A 27,008-nucleotide genomic window follows, 5' to 3' on the forward strand; every position below is an offset into this window, starting at 1 on the left:
CACACCCACCCCTTTTAGGAGGCTTTATTTACAGTTATCAACACTATTGAGGTGAAACAGATTAGACTTTCACAATTAAGGGATTCTACATCCTGCTTGAGATTAAATATAACAACCTTATACTCATCGGTTGAATTTTAATATGGCTCGTGCTGCTTTGTTGCCTTTCATCCTCAACCGACAGTTTCATTACAGGGTCATCTAATGCACAAATCCAAGTTATATGTATGAACCAAAACCATAAACTTAAGTTCCTTGACAGGTACAATAAGATTAGCGAACAGAAGACGCAAATTCAAGAGTTCTAAGAAAACAACAATAAAACCTGGGTTGATCTTATGCTTCCTTAGCAGCAGGAGCTTTCTTTGCAGCCTCGGCTGCTGCTTTTTCTGCTTCAATCTCTGCAACAATGGCATCAATTTCAGCTTCATCAAGTTGTTTTGAGTCCATCCTTCGTCATCACAGCAACTTCTATGTTCTTCCCTCCACTCTCAACAACCTAAGATCAATCATAACGTAAGTTCTATTTTCAAATGAAACTATATCAGAACATACACTTACACACGTATATAGAGAAGTTATTTCAGACCACTAACTTTTCTGTGAGAACAAACAGAACAGATCCAAGTCTTCTAATTTTTTCTATCAATATTTCGTAATTTTAAAATTTTGTTCTGGTTGCATACACATGTTTAAGTTTACATATAAAACCATTAAATTAATATGTTCACATATATATTTTCTAATTTTGTACCGCTTATCACCTACATATATACATAGACATGAATCAAACTAAATTGTTCACATTTTTTTTTTAAATTTTGGGAGAGAGAGGTGATACATAATTCATTACATTTATACCTTTTTTTTTAATTAATTTTTTTTAAGATTGGGAAAAAATGAATGCTTTACAACAGGTGTTCTCACAGCATATAGTGATGTGAATTCTTCATATCTCAAGCACGTTAAACAATCTAAAACCTTAATGCGTTGGCGAACGCGTTCGTAGACATTTCCCAGGGATCGTCAGCCAAGTCAGCCCCATTACCTTCATTACTCCATTCAATTTTAATCCGCACATCTTATATGGTGGTGCTTCTGCTGAATGGAAGCCTCACTTTTCAATTACGAATCAAGATATACCATAAAACAATAAGTAAACTCGTACCCATGTGAAAAGGAGTGATCTTTGGATACTAACAGCCCAAAATATAAAAGAATATACAAAAATTGGCTTTTATAGCAGCTTAAACCCGTTGTATTGATAGAAGTTCACCCCTTTTCAATTGGGATGTTTTGATTTGCAATTGGAAAGTGGGATTTCTATTCAACAAAAGCACCACCATATGAGACTTGCATATTGAAATCAAATTGGCCAATGAAGAAAACAATGTCGCTTTGACAAACAATCCTTGAAAAGCGTCTACAAACAAGCTTGCTAAGGCATAAAATTTTTAAATTATTTAACTTGCTTAACAGTTAACGGCAAAACTGTAAGTAGTTAATCAGAAGACTAATTCCTTAAACTATTAGTTGAAGGGGAAACTAAACCAATTTTTCAAATCGCCCTTGCAGATTAAACCACTTCTTCATTGTTCAAATTTATAATGTGCCAAATTAAAAAAGGTTTTGCATTTCCATCGAAATCAGGTATGCGTGAGGTAGTTTAGTGGATGGCTAGAAGCTACACTTATATCCTACCAATTCACCAAGAACACACCAAAAAGAGAAAAATGATTCAAGCATCTAAGCCAAGATATGGGAACACAACTTAAGCTTGACCGTCAAAAGAAAGTGAACTATGAAGAATCATTTGAAGGAGTTCACTGAGTCACTTATAGTTTAATGTTGGTGATAATGTGCCTATGAACCAATAATGCTTCGGGTCTAATGTTTAGACCCGATACGATAAAATGGAACTAATACTTGAGCTGAATCTTTGTTTGTACAAATGAGATAGCAACTAATGCAGCTGATGAAGTTTATAAAATGTGAAATAACATGACAAGATAACTAATTAACACTTACTTCAAGCAGAGCGCGGATGGCAAGTTTTATAGTTTCTTGACCAGATGTCTCTTTGTAATTCTTCTCAAGAAACTCCCGCATGGAATTTGAGTTTCTACCAGTAGCATTGGCTTTCCAAGCAGAAAATGTTCCAGAAGGATCGGTTTGATACAATGATGGAACACCAGTATACGGATCAAACCCTACAATTAGGGTTGAAAGCCCAAATGGCCTCACGCCACCACTTTGTGTGTATTTCTGTTGAAGACCTGCAATGTAGCGTGTAATATACTCTACGGTAACTGGATCCTCAACAGTAAGCCTATGGCTCTGGCACTCAATTCGGGCCCTGTTGATTAGAACACGTGCATCGGCCTTCAGTCCAGCACAAGCCAATGCAATGTGATCATCCAGACTCACAATTTTCCTAACTGATCTGCAATCACACGGCAAAAACAGGTTCTGTTTGAAGTTTGAACTGTCAGAATATGTTATCTATGCAAATTAGGGGAGTTCACACTTCACAGTCTGGTTTTTAGGTCAAACTGTGAGCCAAACTAATGGTTTTTCATCAACAAAAACCGAACCGTCAAGAATGCTTGCGTTCTGGTCTGAAAATTCTAATTACAAAACCTTAAGTTCCGGTTTGGTTTCTTTATGAACTGTGAAAGCCTGCCTACTTATAAGTTTCCATTAATGACGGAAATTGTAATTACAAAAAAGTTTTCACAAGACATCAATTTTATAAGATGTGATCTTTTAAACCAATCATCATACACTAGTAGTTTCTAAAGATTAATTTAACATTAAAAAAATAAACTTTTGTAGATTTTGATTTAACAAACATAGTGATTGAGGGCCAATTCACTTCTAACAGCAGTTAGCCAAATAAAACTAATTCACTTGAATTAGTCCAGTGTTCACTTGAAACTTTAAGTAAACTAATATATATTTAAAAAAAATTCAAAATGACCGTAAACCAAACCGTTGGAAACGGTTGAGCTTTCGAAGCCGGCAGACCAAAAGTAACAAAAAAACTGACCCCAAACCAAAACGTGAACACAGCAAAACACTTGATGTGTTCAATTATCAATTTACAGTGAAATTGAACAGGTAAATGTTAACTGCCACAAAAGCTGTAACTACTGGATCACAATTAAACAAATATAAAATAATAATTATTATTGAAGAAATTGAGAGTGGGACCTGGAATCCTGAAGCTTAACGGTGGACTTCTTCTCGACACCAAGGACGATGTTGTCGGTGCCACGAACGCCGACGGCGGCGTTACCCTTGCGTACGGCTTCCAAGGCGTATTCGACTTGGAACAGATGGCCGTCCGGCGAGAAAACCGTGATAGCTCAGTCGTATCTCGCCATATGTGATCGATCGATCAGATTGCAATTAATAAAAAATTAGAATTAGGTTTTGGTATTGGATTTGAATGTAAAATAGAGAGCTTGTTTGTTAATAATAACCGACTTTCGTCTGTCTTTGGGAGCAAGCCAACTCAATTAAAAAACGAAACATAAACACCCCTAAACTTTCCAAAAATAGAGAGTTAGTTTTTCTGAAAAACTTTTGATTGGTCGGCTTAAACATTTTGAAGATGTGCTAGACAACTTAGTTTGTTGTTTAGAGCGACTGTAAAAAATCGAATGATAACTCATCATGTATAAGTTAAACATTTTTGTGTAGAAAATTTTGTTTTTTTCTTGAATGGAAAACACACCCCCGACTAAAAGTTACTCCTAAAATTCACCTAATATTCACTTTATTAGACTTGTACCCGTAAACTTTAATGAAGATAAACACCTAATGTCACTAGATCGAAAGAAAACCAAAAAGCGATGAACATTTATGTGGTAAATGATTCTTGGTGATGTATAAATCAAAAAATTTTGGGCTTAGTTCCACAATTCAGATGCTAATGTTCCTTCGTGGCTATATGCATTAACCAAATAATTTTGTTTACCAAACGATTTCTTTCTTGTGGGCATGCATGTTCGAACATGCGCTGGAGTGCTTGGATGGATCATGGATGGATAAGCGCCCGTGCATAAGGGTGATGGAGTATGGGGCCAGCTGCCTTTTCTTTTTTTTCAAACAACGATTTTCATTAAAAAAAAAAATAAAACACACTTAACAAGCCGCTAGACGCTAAAACAAACTACATCAGAAATCAAACTTACACTAATTGATCCACAGCGACGACTTAAATGAGGACCCATTTTTAATCCAAAGATAACCCAAGTTTTATATACTTCACTTCACCACCTCGGAAGCCGCCGGAGTCTTTCCCGAAAATATAGCCTAATTCCTCACCAGCCAAATACACCAACAAGCATTCATGAGAATAACGTTTAACTTCTTTTTTCTTTTTATTGCCAGGGCCGAGGCATGTAATGTGAGTAAATTTCGAACAAAAAAGCAAAACCGGGGGATCCTACTCCATGAACTGATCGACATCCAGAGCGACACAGAAAGATAACACGAGGTGAGAAGGTGATCAGGGTAGAATGAAACGCTAGACCTTATCTAGTTGTCAATCTGTCCATGTCCGCCTTTCACATGAACACGTTGCTCTTATTCGGGACCCAGTTATTTCAACACATATCAAAGTAACTACTGGTTCCGCTAGCGTTAAACAAAGCCTTCTTCACGGATGAATTGAAGTTGCATCCCCTAACCAAGTCCATTCATCCTTAGTAGTTATCAAAACTACTCATTACATGAAGAGTACACATATCCTCGAGTTTCAAAACTTAAATCTTGTTTAAAATTTTCCTCTTTCATTTCCAATCCCACGCACGTAAAGGCCTATCGAAACACTCTGCCACTTGTATGTTTTTCATGCATTTTTATACGCATAAAGCACGGCCGGTTCCGAGAAAGCAAAAGAAAAAAAAAATTTGGGTCAAAGGCGAAAATTTTTTTGGACCTTAAGTAAAAGAAGTATTTTGTTGAGTTTAAACAATTTAATTTTGATATGGACTTACTTGGTTATACTTTAGGTTGTGCAAAAAACTTTTGTATAAAAACAAGATTAAACATGTTTCAAATAAGACTGGAACCCAAAACCTTTTGGTTAGAAGTAATACCCATTTGCCACTAGACCAAGCTAATGGTTATGTAATTAAGTTTAAACACTAAATATACATATTATTTTAATAAAAGTACATATAATTTTTATTAAAAAAAATCGGGCCTAGCGGGGTGTCGGGCCTGTGACCGTCGACTACCTAGCCATATCCTAAGGCCAGCCCTGGCATAAAGTCTGGTCCCCTCCGTGTTTATATCCAAGCTTCGCCCATGCTTGTACGATATATTTACTTTTAAATTTAAATCACTTTAAATGTAGTAATTATGTAAAATAATTAAAAATATATAATTGCTAATTTTAAAATCATTAATTCATATAGTTTTACACTATTTTTATTTATTTTATACTTTAACTAGTTTTAGAGCCCGTGTTATACATGGAATAATTCAAATTATAAAATTATAAGTAAAACAAATAATTACATAGCGTATATGAAAAAAAAATGTATTACATCTATGTTTGTATCTATACAATGTGTACATAAATTGATTTTATTTATATCACAAAATGATTTTTTTAAATGAACTTAATAAAAAAATGTCCGTGCAAAATCGTACCCCAGAATGCTTCTTCTATTGAAAAATTCATTCTCGGTGTCATATATGTATAATTGAAAGAATTTTGGTTATGAACCAATTTCAAAAATAAGACTTTTCATACGATAGTAGTTCTAGTCACTCAGCCTAAATACAAAAGAGGCGTTATCTTTATTGATATATTTATCAATTTAGCACCCATCAAAGGAAAGTAGGATATTAAATTGTAGCAATATATGTTCTTCAAGAACTATGTTTTTCTGAGCTACACCATAAGAAAGATTTTGATAAGTTTCAGATGGCTTCTCGATTTTGTCATAATGACAACATAAAAAATAGCATGTTAACCCATTCAATTTTGTGTATATTTTGTTTCATATGAGCATAGTTTTGCATTACATGCTTCCCATACAACGTTCTGATCACTATTGAAGGAAAAATTAATGTTGACATAAATATTTCAAATTTGATAAAAGTTAGAAACATTGATAGGCATGGGGGTGGCATGCCGAAAGTGTTCGCAATCTTTTCTTAAATTTTAATAGTTGAGGGAAAAATAGTCACTTTGCCAAATCCCGAACCTTTTGATTATTTTAAAAAATGCCCTTAAAAATAAACTTGAAACCCGAATCATGTTTAAAATTCTAACTTTCATACTTTTGACATTTTAAAGTTAACACTTTGAACCCATAACAAATTTGACGATAAATCTATTTTGCATTCTCAAACTTTTAAAAATACTCAAAATTTTTATTTTTGGCCCGTAACAAATTTTGACCTAAATGTAGTTAACTTGTACCAAACAATCTATTTACCAACTTTTAACCCATAAAATCAAATTTAACTTCCACAAAAAACCTAAACAATTTTCATTTGAGAACACATGATTTGTTGTTGATTTTTGGAATTCACCAAGTATTTTGAAATATATAGTAAAATAATATGTTAATATTTATATTTATAAAAATATATATATTATATAAATATAGTGTAAAAGGAAAGTGAATAATTATTTATTACATATATTATGGTATATTAGTTTTGAAGGGAAAAAATTGTGAGAATTAACCAAAACATGACAAGTGTCTCTATTTATTTTATTTTATTAGAATAGGTAGATTTATATAACTTACTTTACATATAAAATATTTATTATAAGAATAATTTAATAACATTATCATAAATAATTTGAGTTGGTATTAAAAACAATTTGATTGTAAACAACATGTAAATAGGCTGGGCCACACACGTGCAACAATTGCAATTACAATGGGAAGCAAGACTGTAAGGCGAAGCGAATCCGAAAAGATTGTCTCAGTTCGAATTGTTCTCTGCAACTCGGGAACATGAAGTTGGAATCGCTAGTAATCGCGAATCAGCATACCCCGGTGAATATGTACCCGGGCCCTGTACACACCATCCGTCATACCCTAGGAATAGGTTTCGCCCGAAGCTTGAACTACGTACATACATACTTTTAAAAAAAGGCAAAGCCAACAGACATAAAAAAAACTGGTGCTATTGCGGCTACACCTCCTGCTTTGTCCGGAATACTACGAAGAATGGCATGGATCGGTAGGAAATACGATTCCGGTGAATCGCGGAGAAAGCTCTTTGGTTCCCTTAACTTAGTTTAAGTAAGAAAGACAGTCCGATTTCCTATGCCGAAAGATCGCTCTGGTTTAGCACTTTCATTTTTTCTTTTCTTATTTAATAATGTAAGCTATAATTGGTGAGATTGTCATTATCCATTATGAACTTGAAATTGTTTAGATTATCTCGATAAGCAAGAAGACAGTGTTCAATTTGAGCATGGTTCTGCCCAGGGTAATTGTTTGTTGATTGCTTCTCCGCCCCAGCTCTAACAAACTGGTTTTTCTTTCTCACAGAATTAGGGAAATCATTAGATTCTTCTTCCTTCTTTCAGCAACATATACCGAGATAGGCTGGGAAATCCCCCTTCGAAAAACAGGTGGCAACTTGACCTCTAAGTAAGGACAGAAACGGCCGTGCCCAATCAAACACCACAATCATGAAAAGCACCTGAACCGAGACTTAAAGCTGAACCGCTGAAGGAAAGGAACATCTTTCCGTTGTTAAAGCAAGTAGGCCTTTCAAGCTTTTTCCTTACTCTTACTAAAGCAGGCACACGCAAAACTCTCTAGTCTCTATTTGGCTTTCCACGGAAACCAATACGTCTAAATAGTGATAAATAAATAAAAACTAAATCGATTAATGATAGTGTGATACATAATTAGAAACTAGTAAAACCATAGCTTGAATACCTTATGGCATAAGTATCATTTTGGGTGATGGCTTGGTCTTTAATGATCTAGTGTGGTTTTACAAGGTCATAAAGTCAACCTTGAATATAATGATTATATTGGCTAGTCTTTAGCTCACTTAAACCAACTTAAACCATTTAAAACAGGTAACATAGTCGAAATATAAACTGCTTATAGAAACAACATTTTCACTTACACTGTGAATGATGAACCTTAAGGCACATAAACTATACACACCACAGCAATAACTTAAAAGACTGACATAAACTCTGTTCTTGCATTCGCGGTATAAAACATATGTAAACATGAAGTCTCGTTATTCTGTTTCTTTACGTTTTTAAACCCTACTTTTACGCGAAGCTCTATGCGCAGTCGGGCTAGAAACATTGCTTGCGGTTCTTAAAAGTCTCCTAAACTCAGGCAAGCTAATCCTCCCATCTTTGTCTATATCGGCCTCCTCTATAATCGGATCCACCGACCCTTTCAAGCCCGTATGCTGCAAAAGTCAACAATTAGGCACATTTGTTTGACATGAATAGTTAATGACATGTAAAATCATTGAAAACATGTCTTACCATTTTGATTTCTTCCGGAGTTATGTACCCATCTCTATCCACATCAAATTTTTCAAAAGCAGCCTGTGATAATTGTTGCCATTTTTCAGAGTTATGTTCTTCCAGTTGATGAACATGAAGAGTTGCCGCTACAAACTCTGAGAAATCAACTAGCCCATCCGTGTTGCTGTCTATCTGCATACAGAAACCCGGTTAAACTCATGGGTAAAACAGGTCGGGTTGGGCCGAACAAAACAAGAGCATAATAGTTTGCTTTGTATAAAACACATGATTGCAAGCAGGCCTGTAAACGAACACGAACAGACTGTTTTGTTCTTTTAGTGAAACGAACGAGCGAACATGAACACATGTCTCTTCATTCACTTATGTATGTTTGACGAACAGACTGTTTTGTTCTTTTAGTGAAACGAACGAGCGAACATGAACACGTCTCTTCATTCACTTATGTATGTTTGCCTTGTACTAAAAACATGACTGCAAGTAGGCCTGTAAAAAACCTTTTTGTTCATCTAGTTAAATGAACGAACGGACATAAAATACATTCCCTGTGCATTCACTTATGTCCATAAATAAGTTTACGTTCGTTCGTTTACGTACATCTATGTTCTTGAGTTTACCTTTGTTTAACTTTGTTCGTTTGTGTATTCATTTAAATTGTTAGGCCCATTACAATTTAATCTAGTTTTATTATTTTTTGAGGCCTAAGAGATTATATTCCCTTTTACTTTTAATTGGTGTTAGCTCAGTTAGTTCATGTATATTCGTTTATCTATGTTAAGTCATGGTCGTTCGTTCCTTCATGAACCGTCAGTTAATACTATTAAAACAAACATATTCATTTTCATAGCCAACGAACACGAACAAGAAAACATCGTTCGTGTACCTGTTCGTGTTTGATTGTTTGTTTGGTAAGCGTTAAACGAACGAATGTGAACACGTGTCTCATTCGTTCATTCATGTCCGTTCATTCGTTTACGTTCATTTATGTTCGTTAGTTTACGTTTGTGTATTAATGTTAAATTGTCAGGCCCGTTACAATTTACTGTAGCTTTACTAAATTAAATATCACCCGTTACAATTTAGCCTAGTTTTACTATTCTTTCAGGCCCAACAAATTGATATTTACGTTTACTTTTAATTGGTATCTGCTCAGTTATGTCCGTTTATATTCATTAATCTATGTTCAGTTATATCCATTCGTTTATGTTCGCTTACGTTTGTGAACACGTTCACTTTCTGAACGAACAAACACGAACAAGAGCATGCTCTATTTTCTTACGAACAAGAAAACCCTGTTTGTTTAACTGTTTGTGTTTGATCATTTGTTCAGTTAAGGCTAAACAAACGAACACAAACATGCCCGTTCGTGTTCGTTCAGTTCGTTTAAAGGCCTAATTGCAAGAACTATTATAGAACCCAAAGGGGATACGATATAATAATAATAATAATGATAATAATAATAACAATAATAACAATAACAATAACAATAACAATAACAATGACAATAATAATAACAACCACATGCTAGTTTATCAAAATGACAAACTTACCGCTTCTAGAATCTCTGAAACACGTGATTCTTTAATCTTCCACGGTATGTCTTTAGCTAAAGCCTAATCAAACATCAATCTAAATTTATATTTTACACCAATAAAAGTATCTTTAAAACCTATATCTGTAACACCCCCTAATTCAACATACCTGTCTCATTTCCTCAAGACTTATAGCACCACTTTTATCTACATCAATTGCATGAAACTGATCTCTAAGATCAGCTAGTTCCTCTTCATCAAGAGTGCTAGCCAATGCCTGCAACATAATATCCATCTTTAGTAACACTAATCGGGTGATCAAGAAAAATAAAATTCAAATAAAATACATAAAACCATGTACCCGTAAAGCAAACTGTTTCAACCGTCCGTATTTCACAAACTGCCGCATGTTTGATAAAACCGAAATGTCGAGAGGAATTCCAGATGCGTTTCCACCTTCCCGAACCCACGGGTGTGCTATAAAAGTTCAACAAGTTAAAACACATACTGGTGTATAATTAGGCTTGTAAACGAACCGAAGGTTCAGCGAACCGTTTGTGAAACGCTCAACTCATTTATTTAATAAACGAACGAATGTGAACGCATGCCTTGTTCGTGAACGTTCATTTACATTTGTCCATTTATGTTTGTTTGTATATTCACTCAATTTTTCTGGCACATTATAATTTAGAGTTTATGATATTAAGATATCACCTATTACAATTTACTGAAGTTTTATTAACTTTTTAGGCACAACGGATTGACATTCACTTTATACTATTTAATGGTGTTCGCACAGTCATGTTCGTTCATCTAAGTTCAGTTATTTTCTTTCGTTTACGTTCGTGAACCATTCGTTGATACTATTAACAAACAAAAATAAATGAACACGAAAAGAAAACCCCATTCGTTTAATTGTTCGTGTTCATTTACAAGCCTACGAATGATACAAGTCATACAACACATTAAAGCTAAAAATGTAGTAAGAAACATACATAGTGCTTGAGCCGCAGTGAACCGTGCTCGGGGATCTTTAACAAGCAACTTTCTCACAAAATCTTTAGCGCTAGTGCTTATGCTCGGCCACGGTTTTCGCCGGAAATCGGGCTTATTTCTCATCACCTTTTAAATTAATATTAATATAACTTCGATTAAAAGGGTAAGTTTAAAAATATTAATACGTATCGCAACGTTTCATGTAAAAATACCTCTTTAAAAATGCCCTCTTCAGTTTTATCCCAAAAGGGTCTACGCCCGCATAGCAAAATATATGTAATAACGCCTATACTCCATACATCAGAAGCGGGTCCCGATCTACGTTTTAATACTTCTGGGGCAACATAATATGCACTACCGACAATATCTGTAAACTTCTTTCCCGGTCTTATGAAGTCTGATAATCCAAAATCTGTAGCCTTTAAAGGCGAATCTTCTTTTCGTGACTTGAAAAGAAAATTCTACAAAAATAATGAAATAACGGTAAGGTTGACTGTTGAGTATTGACCTTCGCGAGTTAATAATCTTTACTTATTGATAGTTATACCTCTGGTTTCATGTCACGGTGTACTAAACCATGTAAATGGCATTGTGCTGCAACTTTAAGCATCTGTCTTACAACTATTGCGGCATCTTTCTCGGTGTAACGACTGTCTTTCCTAAAAATATCATAAATTGAGATTTGTAAGCGTGTGTTACTTAACTTTTTAGGGCAAACAATCTACAATTTTAGGAGTTGCAATAGGAAATAAGAACATTATAACAGCATATCTTAATTGCAAATTATCTATACCGACTTTATGAATCTAAACTCTAAAGATAACGAGTTCTTACTTTGATAAAATCCGATCCAGTAATTCACCGCCTTCACATAACCTGAAAATAAGCAAATTCGTAATCAAAATCTATTAAATAATCATTTTAACAAGATTTCAAGATGCAGAACATACTCCATAGCTATATACACATATGAATCATCTTCAAATGCATTGTAAAACTGAACCACGTTTTCGTGACCACTCAACGCTTGTAATATTTTGACTTCACGCTTCACATCCTCAACAGCAGCCGGAAGAATCATCTGTCACAAAATGCAAAAAACTATTTAACATCACCAAACACTGTTCTTGTTAAATTAGACGAGTTAAGGGTCTACAATATAATTAACTAAAATGTCAAATTAATCAGCAACAAGTCCTGTATATAATAAATTACATTCTCATCACAAATTAGCTATAGTTGATCAAAAATTAATAACCAAATTAATAAATAAAATGTCAAATTAATCAGCAAGTCCTGTATATAAAAGCAGCTTACATTGTTCATTACAAATTAGCTAAAGTTGATAATAAATTAATAAATAAAAAATGTCAAAAAAGGAAAAGACAAGACATAATAAGTTTAAAGATTCCAATGAAAGAAGTAGCAACCTTATTTTTGTCAATTTTCTTGACAGCAATACGATCACCAGTAGCTTTGTCGGTAGCAACATACGTATACCCAAATTGACCATGACCCAACAACTTCCCAACCGAATACCTCTGATCAAAATCCTTAAGATACCCGAAATCGGTTCTTTTGCCACACGGGATGACTCCATTTTGTCGGCGTTCCTTGTTTTTCTTCTTGTTGGTTGTCCGGCGGTGGTGGTTGACGGCGGTGGTGGAGGTGGAGGATGATCGGGACTTGCTGTTGGAGCCACTGATCTTGGTGGTTGAGAAACAGCTACCCATTGGAGGTAATGGTATGATGATGATGATGATGATGATGAATTGGAATACAATTCATAATAATAATAAAAGTAAAGTAGATGTAGTGAGAAATGGATTAATAAATAAATAATAATAATAATAATAATAATAATAGTAATAATAATAAGAGGAAAGTTTGTAGCAGATAGGAGGAAAGAGAGGAGAAAGGGAGGTGGTCAAAATAATAATAATAATAATAATAATATTTTGTCCGTTAAAAAAAGCCAAATTACGGTTCGTGTCCTTTTTTTAGTTTCCTTGCAGGCGGTGTACTTTAAACTTTTTTTTTCTACACGTTATGTCCTTTACGCTAACTGGGTTAGAAAAACTCAGTTAAATGCCCTCACGTGAGGCGCATGTAAGGGCATTTTTGTCTTTTCGTCTACCCTGCAACTTCTTCTTCCTCTTTCTTCTTCATTTTTGCAGAGATCTGTCAATCACATTTCTAGATATTTCCCCCCTCACTTGATTGGACTTAATTAACAAACCAAATTTATAAAATTATAATACTAAGCACAAATCAATCTATCCTTCTATACAATCTCTCTTGAATCTTTTTCCATCAAACTTACCAAATTGCATTCACCACAATCAAACCCTCACTCATTCCCAGTCCCAAATGTTGAGATGGCTGCTGCTGAGGGTGTTGGTTCATTATCATAGACCCGAGTTGCAGCGGATTACTCCTCGAATTCTGCTGAAATTCCAAATTTGCCCCTGGAAGATTAATTATCGGGAGAAAATGTAGTGGCGCTTGTATCGTGTTTCCGCCGCCGGCTGCCGGAAACGGCCACATCGGCTGAGACTCCGGTGTCGTGTGGTGGTTACTGCTACTGCTGCTGGTGGAAACTGGTAGCATCCATAACGTGTTGCCACCTCCGGCTCCGGCGGTGGCGGCGGCAGGAGCGACCGCCCACATGGCGGCTGTCGGCATCATATTTTGCCGGAGAATATTATTGCCGGAGGAAGGACCGGCTTCTTGCTGGGTTTTTAACTGTTTGTTTGACGGTGAGGATGACGATGCTCCGACGGTTGTTTCGGTTTGATTACTTTCGTCTTTGAATAAATCTTCTCGGTACCGTTTTCTCATGTAATCGGTTGAATCACCGCCGCCAGTGGAAATTGCGTCGGCGATCTGGTCAGCGGTGAGAATATTATTATTAGGGTTTTGATGTGGGTGTTGGCCGTGGTGCTGCTGGTGATGATGAAACCCCAACATTTGTGAAAACCCTTCTTCAAACGGGTGGTGTGCAAGCGCCAACGCGCCGTGAAACTGATGAGCCGCCGACTTCGACGCCGGAGCCGACAGCGAGGAGCCGCTGCTACGCAACAAAATCACTTAAAGGTTTAAACAGAGAGAGAAAGAGAAGGGGGGGAGAAAGAGAGAGAGTCGTACAAAAATGAAGAAGAAAGAGGAAGAAGAAGTTGCAGGGTAGACGAAAAGATAAAAATGCCCTCACATGCGCCTCACGTGAGGGCATTTAACTGAGTTTTTCTAACCCAGTTAGCGTAAAGAACATAACGTGTAGAAAAAAAAGTTTAAAGTACACCGCCTGCAAGGAAACTAAAAAAAGGACACGAACCGTAATTTGGCTTTTTTTAAAGGACAAAATTTGTAATTCTGTCTTGTTATAATGTAAATGTAACCGTAGAACAGCTCAACAACACGTTTGACGGTTACAATAAAGATTCATGACTACAACATGATGGGGACAGGGGTGAGTTTACAATGTGAATCCTATAATAATAAATTTTCTTATTACGGTTCTAAGACGAGCTTTACTTTTACTCTTATCTGCTCGCGAATATTTACAAGAGAGTTTGTAATGTTAGAGGTGTAAACGAGTCAAGCAGGCTCGTAAGGTACTCGAGATTAGTTTGTTAAAAGCTCGAATCAAAATGAGCTTAAACGAGTTCAAGCCTTAAAATAAATATTTTTTTTTAAATGAATAGACCGAAATCTCAACTTAATTGATCAAGCTCGAGTTAGCTTACAAATGTATTATTTATTTAATTTTTACTTAATTAATATAACTATTACTACCAAAATCAGTTTTATTCTATCAACAACAAAATAATAGTGTTATGAAAGGAGATTTTTGTATGGAAAATAAAGAGGATATTAGTTTTCAACAAACATGTGTCACACATTTGACGAGGTCTCAACAAGTCATTAATCATTCCCGAGTTTTACATTTTATTCTATTTTTTTAAATAAAAACTTGAAATAAAACATTTTAGCTAAAAGATCTTAGATAACTTTAAGAAGTTATAATAACAAGATGGCAGATTGTATGTTTGTATTTTTGTATTAGTGAAACAAGCATCATGAGGAGAAAACAAATTAAGGTAAGACCCATAAAAATGATCATAGGATATAGGTGCAAAACCAAATCAGCTTCGGATCCAAAACTGGGTTTAGTGAAACCGGTACAATCTCATCTGATCTGTCAATTTAAAATCACTTTAGGGTGTGTGTGTGTGGCATCCTGTTTTGAAATACTTTTGGAATGAAACCTATTTTGAATCATGCGTGAAACCGATATCAGCCAATTCAGTATGGTTTTACTTTAGAGTTCAGGTTCTAAACATATTTGATTTGGGCTTGACTAATTCTGACTTTGTTCAACTTGATACAAATCGATTCTCAAATCACCCCAAAAACTAGCGTCCAGGGTGTTCAACGAATCGAATAACGAATTTTTGAATTAATCAAATTGACTTTTTTGATTTTTTTTACTTAAATTTAATCTAGTTTTGATTTATTCGATTCTATTTGAAACTTAAATTAAAATCATGGGTCTCACCAAATCCAGATAGCCCTTAAATCGGTAACATTGATGTGTTAAAAGTAGTTATAAATTTATTAACTAAAATTACGCTAATCTATACACTAAGTAATAATTCTAGACTCTTAACCTAACTAAAACTACTAACCGGCAAGTGAACCGGTCGACTCTAGTACAGCTAAGTAAGTCCGGATATCGAACCCACGAGACTCTTTAAATTACGTAAATTAACTAATTAGACTCGACTGACTGACACGACTATTTAATTATTATTATTTTAAGGGTGGGGGGGGGGGGGGGGTTTACTGAAAACTAATTAAGAAAAACAAATGAAATAAACAAAAGACAATTAAAGTGATTTGAAATCAGATGACGGTGAAAAACCACCTAGGCTAGAATCCATAAAGTTTCAGTTATCAATTAATTGGAAAAATGCTTTATTATGGAACCGGGATCATAAAATATTTATTTAAAAGAAAACCCGAATAGGACCCCTGACCCTTCTCAAGAAGACACCTATGGATTTCTAATAAATTCTTAAGAACATCGGTTTTAATATTAAACTTCCTTACGGTTATCTAATTAATTATGAACGAGTACCTTTATACGAAATCCTACCTGACAGCGTGAAAATCAAAGGCAATCTAATAAATTCATTCGACATTAATAGACAAAGATGAAAAATCAAACCTAGACGGACTCCTTACGAAGAACTAAATCTAGCAATCTTAATCAACCAAGACCTATCAAATAACCTATCACCTTGCAGTTTTTTAGGTTATCAGCACACTTTTATTTATTTGGTTAATAATATTGTTTCTATGATCTTATTATAAATCAATCACAAACTAGTCAAGAATACACAATAAATGACCTAACATAATCCTATTATATGACAAACAATCACTAAAGACTCTGTGAAACAACACCAAATAAAACCAAACACACATATGCATCAAATAAATAATATTAAACTCTTTACTGATTCATGAACCCATAACAAAAGGCAAATCCCAAATAAAATAAAAACGTAAATCAAAGGTTCATCATAAGCCTAGGCGGTCTAAGAGTTTAGCCAACAACCATACTCAAGAACAAAATAAAGTAAATAGGTTCAAAAAATAAATTCATAATGAAAATAATAAATTTAAACCGAATAATAAGGATGCTTTGATGAGTCGGTGTTGAACCCGGACGCTATCTGGTTGAACCAGGGACTTTCTCTCTCTTTTACTAGCGTTCACGGTTGCCTTTTGTTCCGATCCCTGCCTTCTGTTCGTCCGTGTCTAATTAATTCCGAAACTTTCAAGATGCCCTCCTTTTATTTACGAGCCTCCACCGACTTCAATTTATGTTTGCAATAAGATTTCTTTACAGCCCAATAGTCAAATTGATGGCCCAAGAAAATTGTAAAGCTCGTTCCAAAACCCACATGGCTCAATTATTACGTCTTGTCTAAAACTCCAATTAAACAAGAATAAGTTAGTAACATTGATATAGCCTTTTAGATTTTTGTTTCTTTCTGGATCATATTTCAACTTTTGTAAAATTTATTTAATCATTAAATGTAAATTAATATTGTGGCAATTAACAAAAACGTGAACTTGCATTATAGTGTTGAGTATTTCTATTAGTAATATTATTATTATAACAAATTAATCGTTTTTAGTCGTTGTCTCTTGAAATCTTAAAAACCCATATATGAACCAATTAAGAATAATATTTAATAAAAACATGGCTCAAAAGTAATAAAAGTATAGGAAACATTTATATAATAACATGTATATTTTAGACTACATCAAACATCCTAGTATATTAAAAATTAATCTCATCAAATATTTGATATGAAAATCCTATAAAATAGGGATATACTAAAAATTAATATCTTTTAAAGATATTATTTATAATTAGAAAACAATTTTATAGTTAAAAAAAAAGCGGGTCATGGGTCTCACCAAATGTAACATCTCGGATTTTTCGTATTTGTATTGTTTAAGTTTAACCGATTCGGGAACGTAATTCGGATCTTTCGAACTATTTAAAACTTGTATTTATTGTTACCTAACTTATTTTATAATATCATAACTTTCAATTATGCCAAATAGCCCTTAGAAACCTTTCAAATCGCTTAAAACAGCTAAAAATTGCATTTTCGGGAACTACAAGACTACTTTTGTCAATTCTTTCATATTTTCGATTAAATTAACGAAACTTAAGCTTCAAGATATGTTAACTAATTATATAAAATATTCAAATTTTGTTTTATTGCTGTCCAAACCGAATCTTTAAGTTATTATACCTGATTTTGTCATTAATTGATTATTCGTGTGACATTCGTCAATTTTGGGTCTTGTTTGTATTCGTTTTTGTATTTGTTTGTTATGTAAACTGACCCGATTTGTAAACCGAAGCTTATGTTATAATCAAAATGATGGATTTATGTTACAATATTGTTTCACACTTGTTGGGTCTTGAAAACATCCTATTTTTATTTTTATTTTTATTTATTTATTTATTATTTATTTATTTTATTTTATTGTTGTTTTGTGTTTTTGTCTTGATCCATTTTGCATGAAAACTCTTGTGTCTCACACCCATATTTGACCACCAACATCTATACAATTAAATAAATAAAGCTTTCCTCTAGCCACGTGTCATTCATTTAGCCCACCCTCACTCATCCATTCCCGCCTATGTCCACAATCCATTTAGAAACCATTAACCCGGCCCGATTCTAATTGTTACCACCAGATCTTTCAAACAAACCCTAATTCATCCTTCATGTCCTCCTCACTGGTGTAATCAGGCTGTAGAATGCCTTCATCTCCGTTCGTCTCCTCTCCTGTGTTGCAGCCGCACCCACACCCGCCACCGCCATCGCCAACCCCGTTTTCTCACCGGATTCCACTTCTCCGGTGTTGCAGCACCCGCCACCGCCACCGCACCAGCCACCGCCACCGCCGGTATACTATAGTTTTTGCTTTCTGATTTGATTCGTTGTTCTTTAACTATTAATATAAACCTTAAATCGATTTGATTATGTATTTAGGCATTAATCGATTCCACTTCTCCGGTGTTGCAGCAGCATATTCGGACCGCCAGTATTCTATAGTTTTTGCTTTCTGATTTGATTCGTTGTTCTTTAACTATTAATATAAACCCTAAATCGATTTGATTATGTATTTAGGCATTAATCGATTCCACTTCTCCGGTGTTGCAGCAACATGTTCAGACCGCCGGTATGTTATAGTTGTTGCTTTATGATTTGATTTGTTGTTCTTTAACTATTAATATAAACCCTAAATCGATTTGATTATGTATTTAGGCATTAATCGATTCCACTTCTCCGGTGTTGCAGCAGCATGTTCGGACCGCCGATATGTTATAGTTGCTTTCTCATTTGATTTGGTGTTCGTTAATTATTTTTATAAACACTAAATCGACTTCATTATGTACTTAGGCATTAATTGATTAATAAGCGTCATCTTCGGTGTTCGTTAGTTATTTATATAATTAAGTTAGATCAAGTAATATTACTCTGTCATCAACTCGATTACATTCGCTGTTCGTTAAATTTATTTTATATAAACACTAAACTGATTTCATTATGTATTTAGGCATTAATCGATTCCACTTCTCCGGTGTTGCAGCAGCATGTTCGGACCGCCGGTATGCTATAGTTTTTGCTTTCTGATTTGATTCGTTGTTCTTTAACTATTAATATAAACCCTAAATCGATTTGATTATGTATTTAGGCATTAATCGATTCCACTTCTCCGGTGTTGCAGCTGCATGTTCAGACCGCCGGTATGTTATAGTTGTTGCTTTCTCATTTGATTCGGTCTTCGTTAACTATTAATATAAACCCTAAATCGATTTGATTATGTATTTAGGCATTCATCGATTCCACTTCTCCGGTGTTGCAGCAGCATGTTCGGACCGCCAGTATGTTATAGTTGCTTTCTCATTTGATTTGGTGTTCGTTAATTATTTATATAAACACTAAATCGACTTCATTATGTACTTAGGCATTAATTGATTAATAAGCGTCATCTTCGGTGTTCGTTAGTTATTTATATAATTAAGTTAGATCAAGTTATATTACTCTGTCATCAACTCGATTACATTCGCTGTTCGTTAAATTTATTTTATATAAACACTAAACTGATTTCATTATGTATTTAGGCATTAATCGATTCCACTTCTCCGGTGTTGCAGCAGCATGTTCGGACCGCAGGTATGTTATAGTTGCTTTCTCATTTGATTTGGTGTTCGTTAATTATTTATACAAACACTAAATCGACTTCATTATGTACTTAGGCATTAATTGATTAATAAGCGTCATCTTCGGTGTTCGTTAGTTATTTATATAATTAAGTTAGATCAAGTTATTTTATATATTACTCTGTTGCAGCACCCACCACCGCCACCGCACCAGCCATCGCCACCGCCAGTATGCTATAGTTTTTGCTTTCTGATTTGATTCGTTGTTCTTTAACTATTAATATAAACCCTAAATCGATTTGATTATGTATTTAGGCATTAATCGATTCCACTTCTCCGGTGTTGCAGCAGCATGTTCGGACCGCCAGTATGTTATAGTTGTTGCTTTCTCATTTGATTCGGTCTTCGTTAATTATTTATATAAACACTAAATTGATTTCATTATGTATTTAGGCATTAATCGATTCCACTTCTCCGGTGTTGCAGCAGCATGTTCGGACCGCCGGTATGTTATAATTGCTTTCTCATTTGATTTGGTGTTCGTTAATTATTTATATAAACACTAAATCAACTTCATTATCTGCTTAGGCATTAATTGATTAATAAGCGTCTTCTTCGGTGTTCGTTAGTTATTTATATAATTAAGTTAGATCAAGTTATATTACTCTGTCATCAACTTGAATACATTCGTTGTTCGTTAAATTTATTTTATATATACAATTTGTTAACTTGATTGATTTATGCTCAATCAAATTACTATGTTAAGTCTGAACTTTTAAAAAGAGAATCTTTTTTTGTAACATGAGATACGAAAAATTTATAAAAAAATAGATATTCAAATAAATTATAATACAAATTTTTTTTCGTAAAGACATTAAATTTATATTAATCATGACGAAAATTGAATACTTATGCAGCTTAAAATTCGGACTAATATACGCTCATTCAATAATTCTTTAATTTGGTAAATTTATATTAAATATATAATTTTTTAGGTTGACTGATTTATGCTCAATCCATTATCTATGTTAACTTTTGACTTATATAAATATATATTTACCTCAATTTATAATTGCTTTAATTAAGGTCAAAATTTACTAACGTAAATCATGGGCACTGATTAATTTATAACTTTTAAATTTAATGTATTTTTGTTAACATAAAATGAATCTATACTAAATAATAAATAAAGCTTTCTAATGCCACATGTCATCACCAAAATGTTTCTTACCAAATTTTTCCTCCTCTCTCTCATATTAAATACATTTATCCTTCTTATTAATAGTTTTGTACTTCATTTTTTTTTCTTTTTAATCTTTCATTTTTCTCTTTTTAATAATTTTTTTCTTGATTTTAAAAAATTAAATACCAGCATAAATATGTTATTTTTCTGTATAAATTTATTGTATTGGTTATTAATATCAGTTTTTGTAAGTAACCAATTTTCACATTGGTTTTGAATAATGATTGAAAATTTTAATGTTTTAAATATATTATAAATTAGTTAATTAATATTAAGGTTTTATAATAAATGATATTATTGGATGAAGAGACAAGGTTAACTTAAATTTAAAATTTCTATAAACTTTTACCTACTAAGACCAGGTGTAGTGGCCAACGTTTTGGTGAAAACGCGGGGGGTACACCGCCTCCCCCTCCCCCGCGTTATGTTGATTTTTTTTTTGTGCATTGTATCTAAAACGCGGAAAATGGCACGCAGATCCAAAAGAAAACCGTTGGTCTTGGAGCCGTTGGGCTTTTTAAAAAAAAATTATATCAATTATATTTATACTATATAAACAAACCAAACTCATATTTTTTAACACATTCCTTCCAATATATACCAATTTACACAAATATTTATATCTTTTACACTAATATTTCTATCATCATGTTTCCAAACAACAAACCAAAATATTCTCGGTTTCGGTCAATATGCCCGTCAACCCAACCAAAATCCACAACCGAACCAATCTACCGCCCCGACGCCAACCGTACCCGTCCCGCAAATGTATGACCCGCAAATGGTCGCATACATTGCATATCTACAAAACGGTATGCCAAATGCGGTGCCCGGTTTTCAAAACCCGACGGCGAACATTTTTGCCGGTTCGGGTTCCCAACCCGCCCCGGAGACCCAACCCGAGGTCGAGTTCGTGCCGGAGACACAACCCGTCCCGGAGACCGTAGGCGGTTCGAGCCAACGCAGACGTTCGAAAAAACACGCAAAGAAGCCCGCCGGGGAACCTCGGGTTAGAAAGACGGTGATCCAGTGGAGTCCCGACGAGTGCGTACTATGTGCTCGTGCTTGGTGCCAGATATCGGAAGATGCCAAATGCGGTAGGTTTTTAACATGCATATATATTTTTTTAAATTTCTTATAACAAACATTAAAATTGTAATGTTTTTATTTTTTAGCGAACTATCAAAAAACGGGGGTATTTTGGCATAAAATTATAGAGAGGTTTCACAACCTTGGCGGGGACTCGCGTCGAGAAAAAGATTCATTACTGTCGAAATGGGGCGACATAAACACTAAATGCATGGCTTTCCATACGGTTTTCTCTCAGATGAATCGAATTAGGAGTAGCGGTGTCTCGGACGCGGAAGTTATGGATAACGCGTTGGTTGAGTTTCAACATAAGGTCGGCGGGACCTTCAACTACTTTGACATTTGGAAAGACCTATTGAGGTTTCACCCAAAATGGGGCTTGGTGTTGGGTGTCGAAGCCGAACGACGGTGGCCCGAGTAAAAAAAAGTCTAAAACATCGTCTTCGGTTGATCCAGACACGACCAGTTCCGACGCTCGAAACTTCAACTTAAGCGATAATGACCCCGTGAATACTACCGACATGCCTCGGCCTGGGGGTAGAAGAACCAAAGGCAAAGGAAAGGGGAAAGGGGCCTGTTCGTCGTCGGCAACGGGTTCGAATCCCAAATTGGAAAGCCAATTCTAATTAATGAACTCTCGACTCCAAGATTTACACCAACTTGGAACCCAACGACTTCAAGTAAATTTGGACGCCGTCGACCTACTTCAAAGGAATGAGATGGACAAAGACATCGAGTGTTTATCAAACGAGCTATCCGAAAACGACCCGATAGTCCAATCTTTAAAAGCCGCTCGACGAGCGAAAATTTTAGAAAAATATAAATGAGTTTTAGTTTTATTAGTATTATTTATGTTTTTTTATTTTAATTTGATGTATTTTTTTTAATTTAGTTTATTGTATTTTTTATTTGGAAGTTTAATGTAATTTTTAATTTTATGTTAATTTATTTAAATGATTTAGTATTTAAAAAAAACAAATAAAATTAATAATGACCGGGCGCCACGTGGCGCATAATGCCTGGGGGTGGAGAGTTATGACTACAGCCTGTTTTTGTACAAAACCATAACTCTGACTGGGCGCCACGTGACGCATAACCCCTGGTAGTGGAGCTTTATGACTACACATGGTCTAAATATATATGACTGTTCACTAAATTTCAAGTTTTTTCTTTCAAAACCTTAAAAGACAAATTCAGTGTTTATGTTAGTTTAAATGAGCCGGTTTTTTAACTGATTAATGTATCAAACATGGTTAAGGTTAAAACAGTTTATGATTAGAACGAGTTCGGTCACGGGTTGGTTTAAAAATTAAAACAGTTGTCTTATCTACCTGAAAACCAAAACATGTAGTCTAGTGTTTATATATATATATATATATATATATATAAACACTAGACTACATGTTTTGGTTTTCAGGTAGATAAGACAACTTCTTACCTTTGGCATACAAATGTTAGACATTAGCACACTGTTAATTAGATGAAAAATTGACTTTGTATATCCTTCTATTATTGAAGTTTTCAAAAATATAGAATTCTTTAGTGAATGAGTTGTACTTGCACCAAAAAAATGAGGTCGTACAAAAAAATTAGCAAACGTTTGTTATCCATGTGTCCGGGAGATGAAAATATTACCATTTTTCAGTAAAATGATACGTTACAAGAAAGTATTAGTTTTATGATGTTTTAAATGGCCTCAAATCTAAGGTTGTCAAGTCATAGATTAGTCCTAAAGCCGATGTTGAAGTGATGTTACTTAAAATAAAAAAAAACTAGAAAATTGGTCTATGCAATGAAACTAAACTACATATGAAAATACAATATGATAGTCGTGCTATAAAAGCCGAAATCATATCCAGAATTAATATTGGAACACATACTTTTATTCGTAAAAAAATCCTACACCTTTAGATAAAATAATCAATTTCAAAGAATGAAATTTCACTTTATTTTTGTTTTGCAATGACGATTAATAAAAACTAAATTTAATCTTTAGGCAATTTATTTAGCTTATGGTCAGTTATGTGTTGGATTATTTAGAGTTTAAAGCAAAAACAATGTGAAACTACTAAGTTTTGATATATAAAATAAAGTTACAAATAAAATTACAAATATTGTGTACAAAGAAATATTTTAAAATTTATGAATTTTGTAACAACTTTTTATTTCCATATTGTGTATTGTGTAATTTATTCTACCATATAATATATTTTTATATTTATTGAAAATATTTTTTGTATTTTACATTATGTTATTATTTAAATAAATTTATTTATTTTAACCCGTGTGCTACACGGGTAACTAACCTATTTACCCTATATATACACCACCTTTCCTCTTCATTTTCCCTTGCTACAACTCCAAAAAAAAAAAAAAAAAAAAAAAAAAAAAAAAAAAAAAAAACTCTCTCAAACATTAAAGATTCAAGGTTATCTTCTTAAGTGTTCTTGAAGGTTTTTAGTCTTTCATCTTAATTAGTTTATGTAGCCTTATTAATACTTTTTTATGGTTGTGCAACATATATATAATATACACCCCTTGTTTACCTTTGGTAGTTACTTCTCCGATTCCGGTCGGTGAGCTTTCGGACCTCATAAGGTTTCGGACCTTCATGGAGGACTTCGTGTTCTTGATATATATACATCTATATAACTTGTTCATACATATTAATCTTGCTTATTTTAGTTTGTTGGTCATGTTTACAAGTTCCATGGTTATGGGTTTTTAAGAGTCTATGCTTCGGTTTAACCGTAAATAGCTCTAAACTGTAAACCGAACTTTGTTACTAGTTTTGTTTATTTAAACATACTTAGTGTTAGATCTAAGTTTCTAAAATCATTTTTAAAAATTCTATGGTTATGGGTTTGTAGAATCTTACCTCGGTCTTAACCCGAAACACGATCCGAACCGAAAACCGAACTTTTGTTTAAAGACTTTATTGTTAACTTTTGGTATTTTTTATTTGTACATTATTATACAAGTTCTTTAGTGTTTGGACATGTGGAAACCATCTATGAACTTGTTGTGAGATGGAAACCGAACCAAACTGATTCTTGATCGCTTAAGACACACAAGTGTGTTTTTTTTAGCCATCAAGACTTGTATATTTCTTTAAAAATAGTTACAAATTGATTTTTAAATATTTTCTTAAGTACTTGGAAATGTTGGATTCAACTTGATCTCATAACAAAGTTTGGACCGACAAAACCGAACACTCGCTTAACATGCGTTGTTAGTTCTAAAACAATGGAACTACATACTTGGTTAAGTCTTATTAAATTTTATTGAGTTATCTCATAACATTCAATATTTTGGAAAGTTGACTTTGGGTTTGACCAATTATCAAGACCCGAACCGACAACCCGAACACTCGATAAAAAAAACCGTTTTAGTATCTTTATTCCAAAGGGATTTGCATTCTTACATTTTACCCACCTAATACTTAACATAGGTTGAGTAAATATTAAGGTTAGATACTTTAACCCGGTTTCGAGCAAACTTACATTTTTAAAGGGTTATTATTATAAATTCTTAAATAGTTACATTTTAAACCTTGAACTTTAATTATTTACATTTCTCAACATTTATTTTGTTTAAAGACCTTCAAGACAGCCTTTCCAAATTCAAGACTTATTTTCTTTTTAGGCATTGTGCGTTAAACTCGTCGTTCTGGCAAATCTCCAAATTATCATCTTTCAAGTTTACTACTTGAAGGTGAGTACTTCATACCCCATTTTCCGTCTTTTATTTTGGGGGTGACATTTCATACTTATTCAACAAAATGCTTTATATTTGAATCTTAAACCACAAACGTAGTTGTATACTTTACCTAAATAATTGCTCGATTTGGTGTTCTATGCTTATGCATTATGTGTTTATCGCTTTTGGTTGGTGGAACTATAAAATCCTAGACTATTTGGCATCCCCTTATAGCAAGGTGTCGTTTACGTAATGCAATTAACGATAACTATAAAATCCTAGACTATTTGGCATCCCCTTATAGCTAGGTGTCGCTAATGTGTTTAGCGATATCTATTTATCTAAATTACCACTTTTATTTATCGTTTCGTATGCAAGTTTTGTAGCTATCTTTATTATATACTAATATGATTAAACTTATGAATTGTTCACCAACCTTTGTGTTGACAAACTTTATTTTATGAAATATTGCAGGTTTGCATCTTGGTTGATTTATGATTATGAAGAAAACGACATCAAAGACCTTAGGATATTAGTAAAAATGAATAATATCAAATTTTCCATATTTTGTGATATCTTGTTTATGGTTATTTTATGGATAATTTTTATGTGACATTTTCGATGTTGTGAAATGAAATGAGTTTATTAAATACTGTCACTTTAATTAGTGTCATGTGCTTATGGACAATCGTTACACCTCGGCATGTTCCGCCGCCTTTGGTCGGGGTGTGACAATTCGGTTTCCTAAGATAGTTATTTCTTAATAAACAAATCTTAACCCTTAATATTTAAACAAGGCATATCATAAAACCCTAAATTATAACTTCAATACCAGCCACCATCCCTATATCCCTCAAAATTCCTTTCCCCATTGTCGATTTCTTCAAGAATTTATCAAGTTCATATTGCTTTGTTGACTTTCAAGCTTAAAGACCCTTTGACCTCGATTATCTCTTGTTCCATTCATCGTTCGGGTAAGTTGTCTTCTTCAATATTGTAGATTTTTATCTGTAGAACAAAAGACCTCAATCAATTTTGCTGATTGAAGGAGTCTCGATGGTCAATTGGACTCAAACCCGTTTAAGGGCATAATAGTCAACAAGTTTGACTTAACGTTTTCTCATACTTCTGGTCGGATTCAACATTCGGTCCCAGAAGACTTTTATTCTCGTAATGAAA

General features: G+C 33.9%; 2 protein-coding genes and 1 pseudogene across 3 annotated transcripts; all 3 read right to left on the reverse strand.

Annotated features, from left to right (window-relative positions):
* Window positions 1-213: 213 nt before the first annotated feature.
* Window positions 214-3,417, reverse strand: LOC143630060 (proteasome subunit alpha type-7-like; annotated as a pseudogene). Its single transcript, XR_013153090.1, has 3 exons — window positions 3,214-3,417; window positions 2,029-2,443; window positions 214-499 (listed from the first exon to the last, which is right to left on the reverse strand). The product of XR_013153090.1 is annotated as a proteasome subunit alpha type-7-like (transcript).
* A 4,695-nt stretch (window positions 3,418-8,112) lies between these two features.
* Window positions 8,113-12,776, reverse strand: LOC143630081 (calcium-dependent protein kinase 28-like). The gene is made up of 11 exons (XM_077099180.1): window positions 12,465-12,776; window positions 11,985-12,115; window positions 11,869-11,910; window positions 11,582-11,693; window positions 11,247-11,495; window positions 11,034-11,160; window positions 10,400-10,515; window positions 10,208-10,315; window positions 10,057-10,119; window positions 8,507-8,680; window positions 8,113-8,427 (listed from the first exon to the last, which is right to left on the reverse strand). Exons 1-11 carry the CDS (start codon window positions 12,765-12,767, stop codon window positions 8,269-8,271), a joined length of 1,584 nt encoding a protein of 527 aa, XP_076955295.1. The 5' UTR covers window positions 12,768-12,776; the 3' UTR covers window positions 8,113-8,268.
* A 577-nt stretch (window positions 12,777-13,353) lies between these two features.
* LOC143630037 (uncharacterized) lies at window positions 13,354-26,701 on the reverse strand. The gene is made up of 2 exons (XM_077099146.1): window positions 26,662-26,701; window positions 13,354-14,123 (listed from the first exon to the last, which is right to left on the reverse strand). Exons 1-2 carry the CDS (start codon window positions 26,699-26,701, stop codon window positions 13,354-13,356), a joined length of 810 nt encoding a protein of 269 aa, XP_076955261.1.
* Window positions 26,702-27,008: the final 307 nt, after the last annotated feature.

Source organism: Bidens hawaiensis, unplaced genomic scaffold (genome assembly GCF_021521415.1).
Source record: "Bidens hawaiensis isolate Kalapana, Puna unplaced genomic scaffold, B.hawaiensis_p1.1 tig00005523_1, whole genome shotgun sequence".
Classification (NCBI taxonomy): domain Eukaryota; kingdom Viridiplantae; phylum Streptophyta; class Magnoliopsida; order Asterales; family Asteraceae; genus Bidens; species Bidens hawaiensis.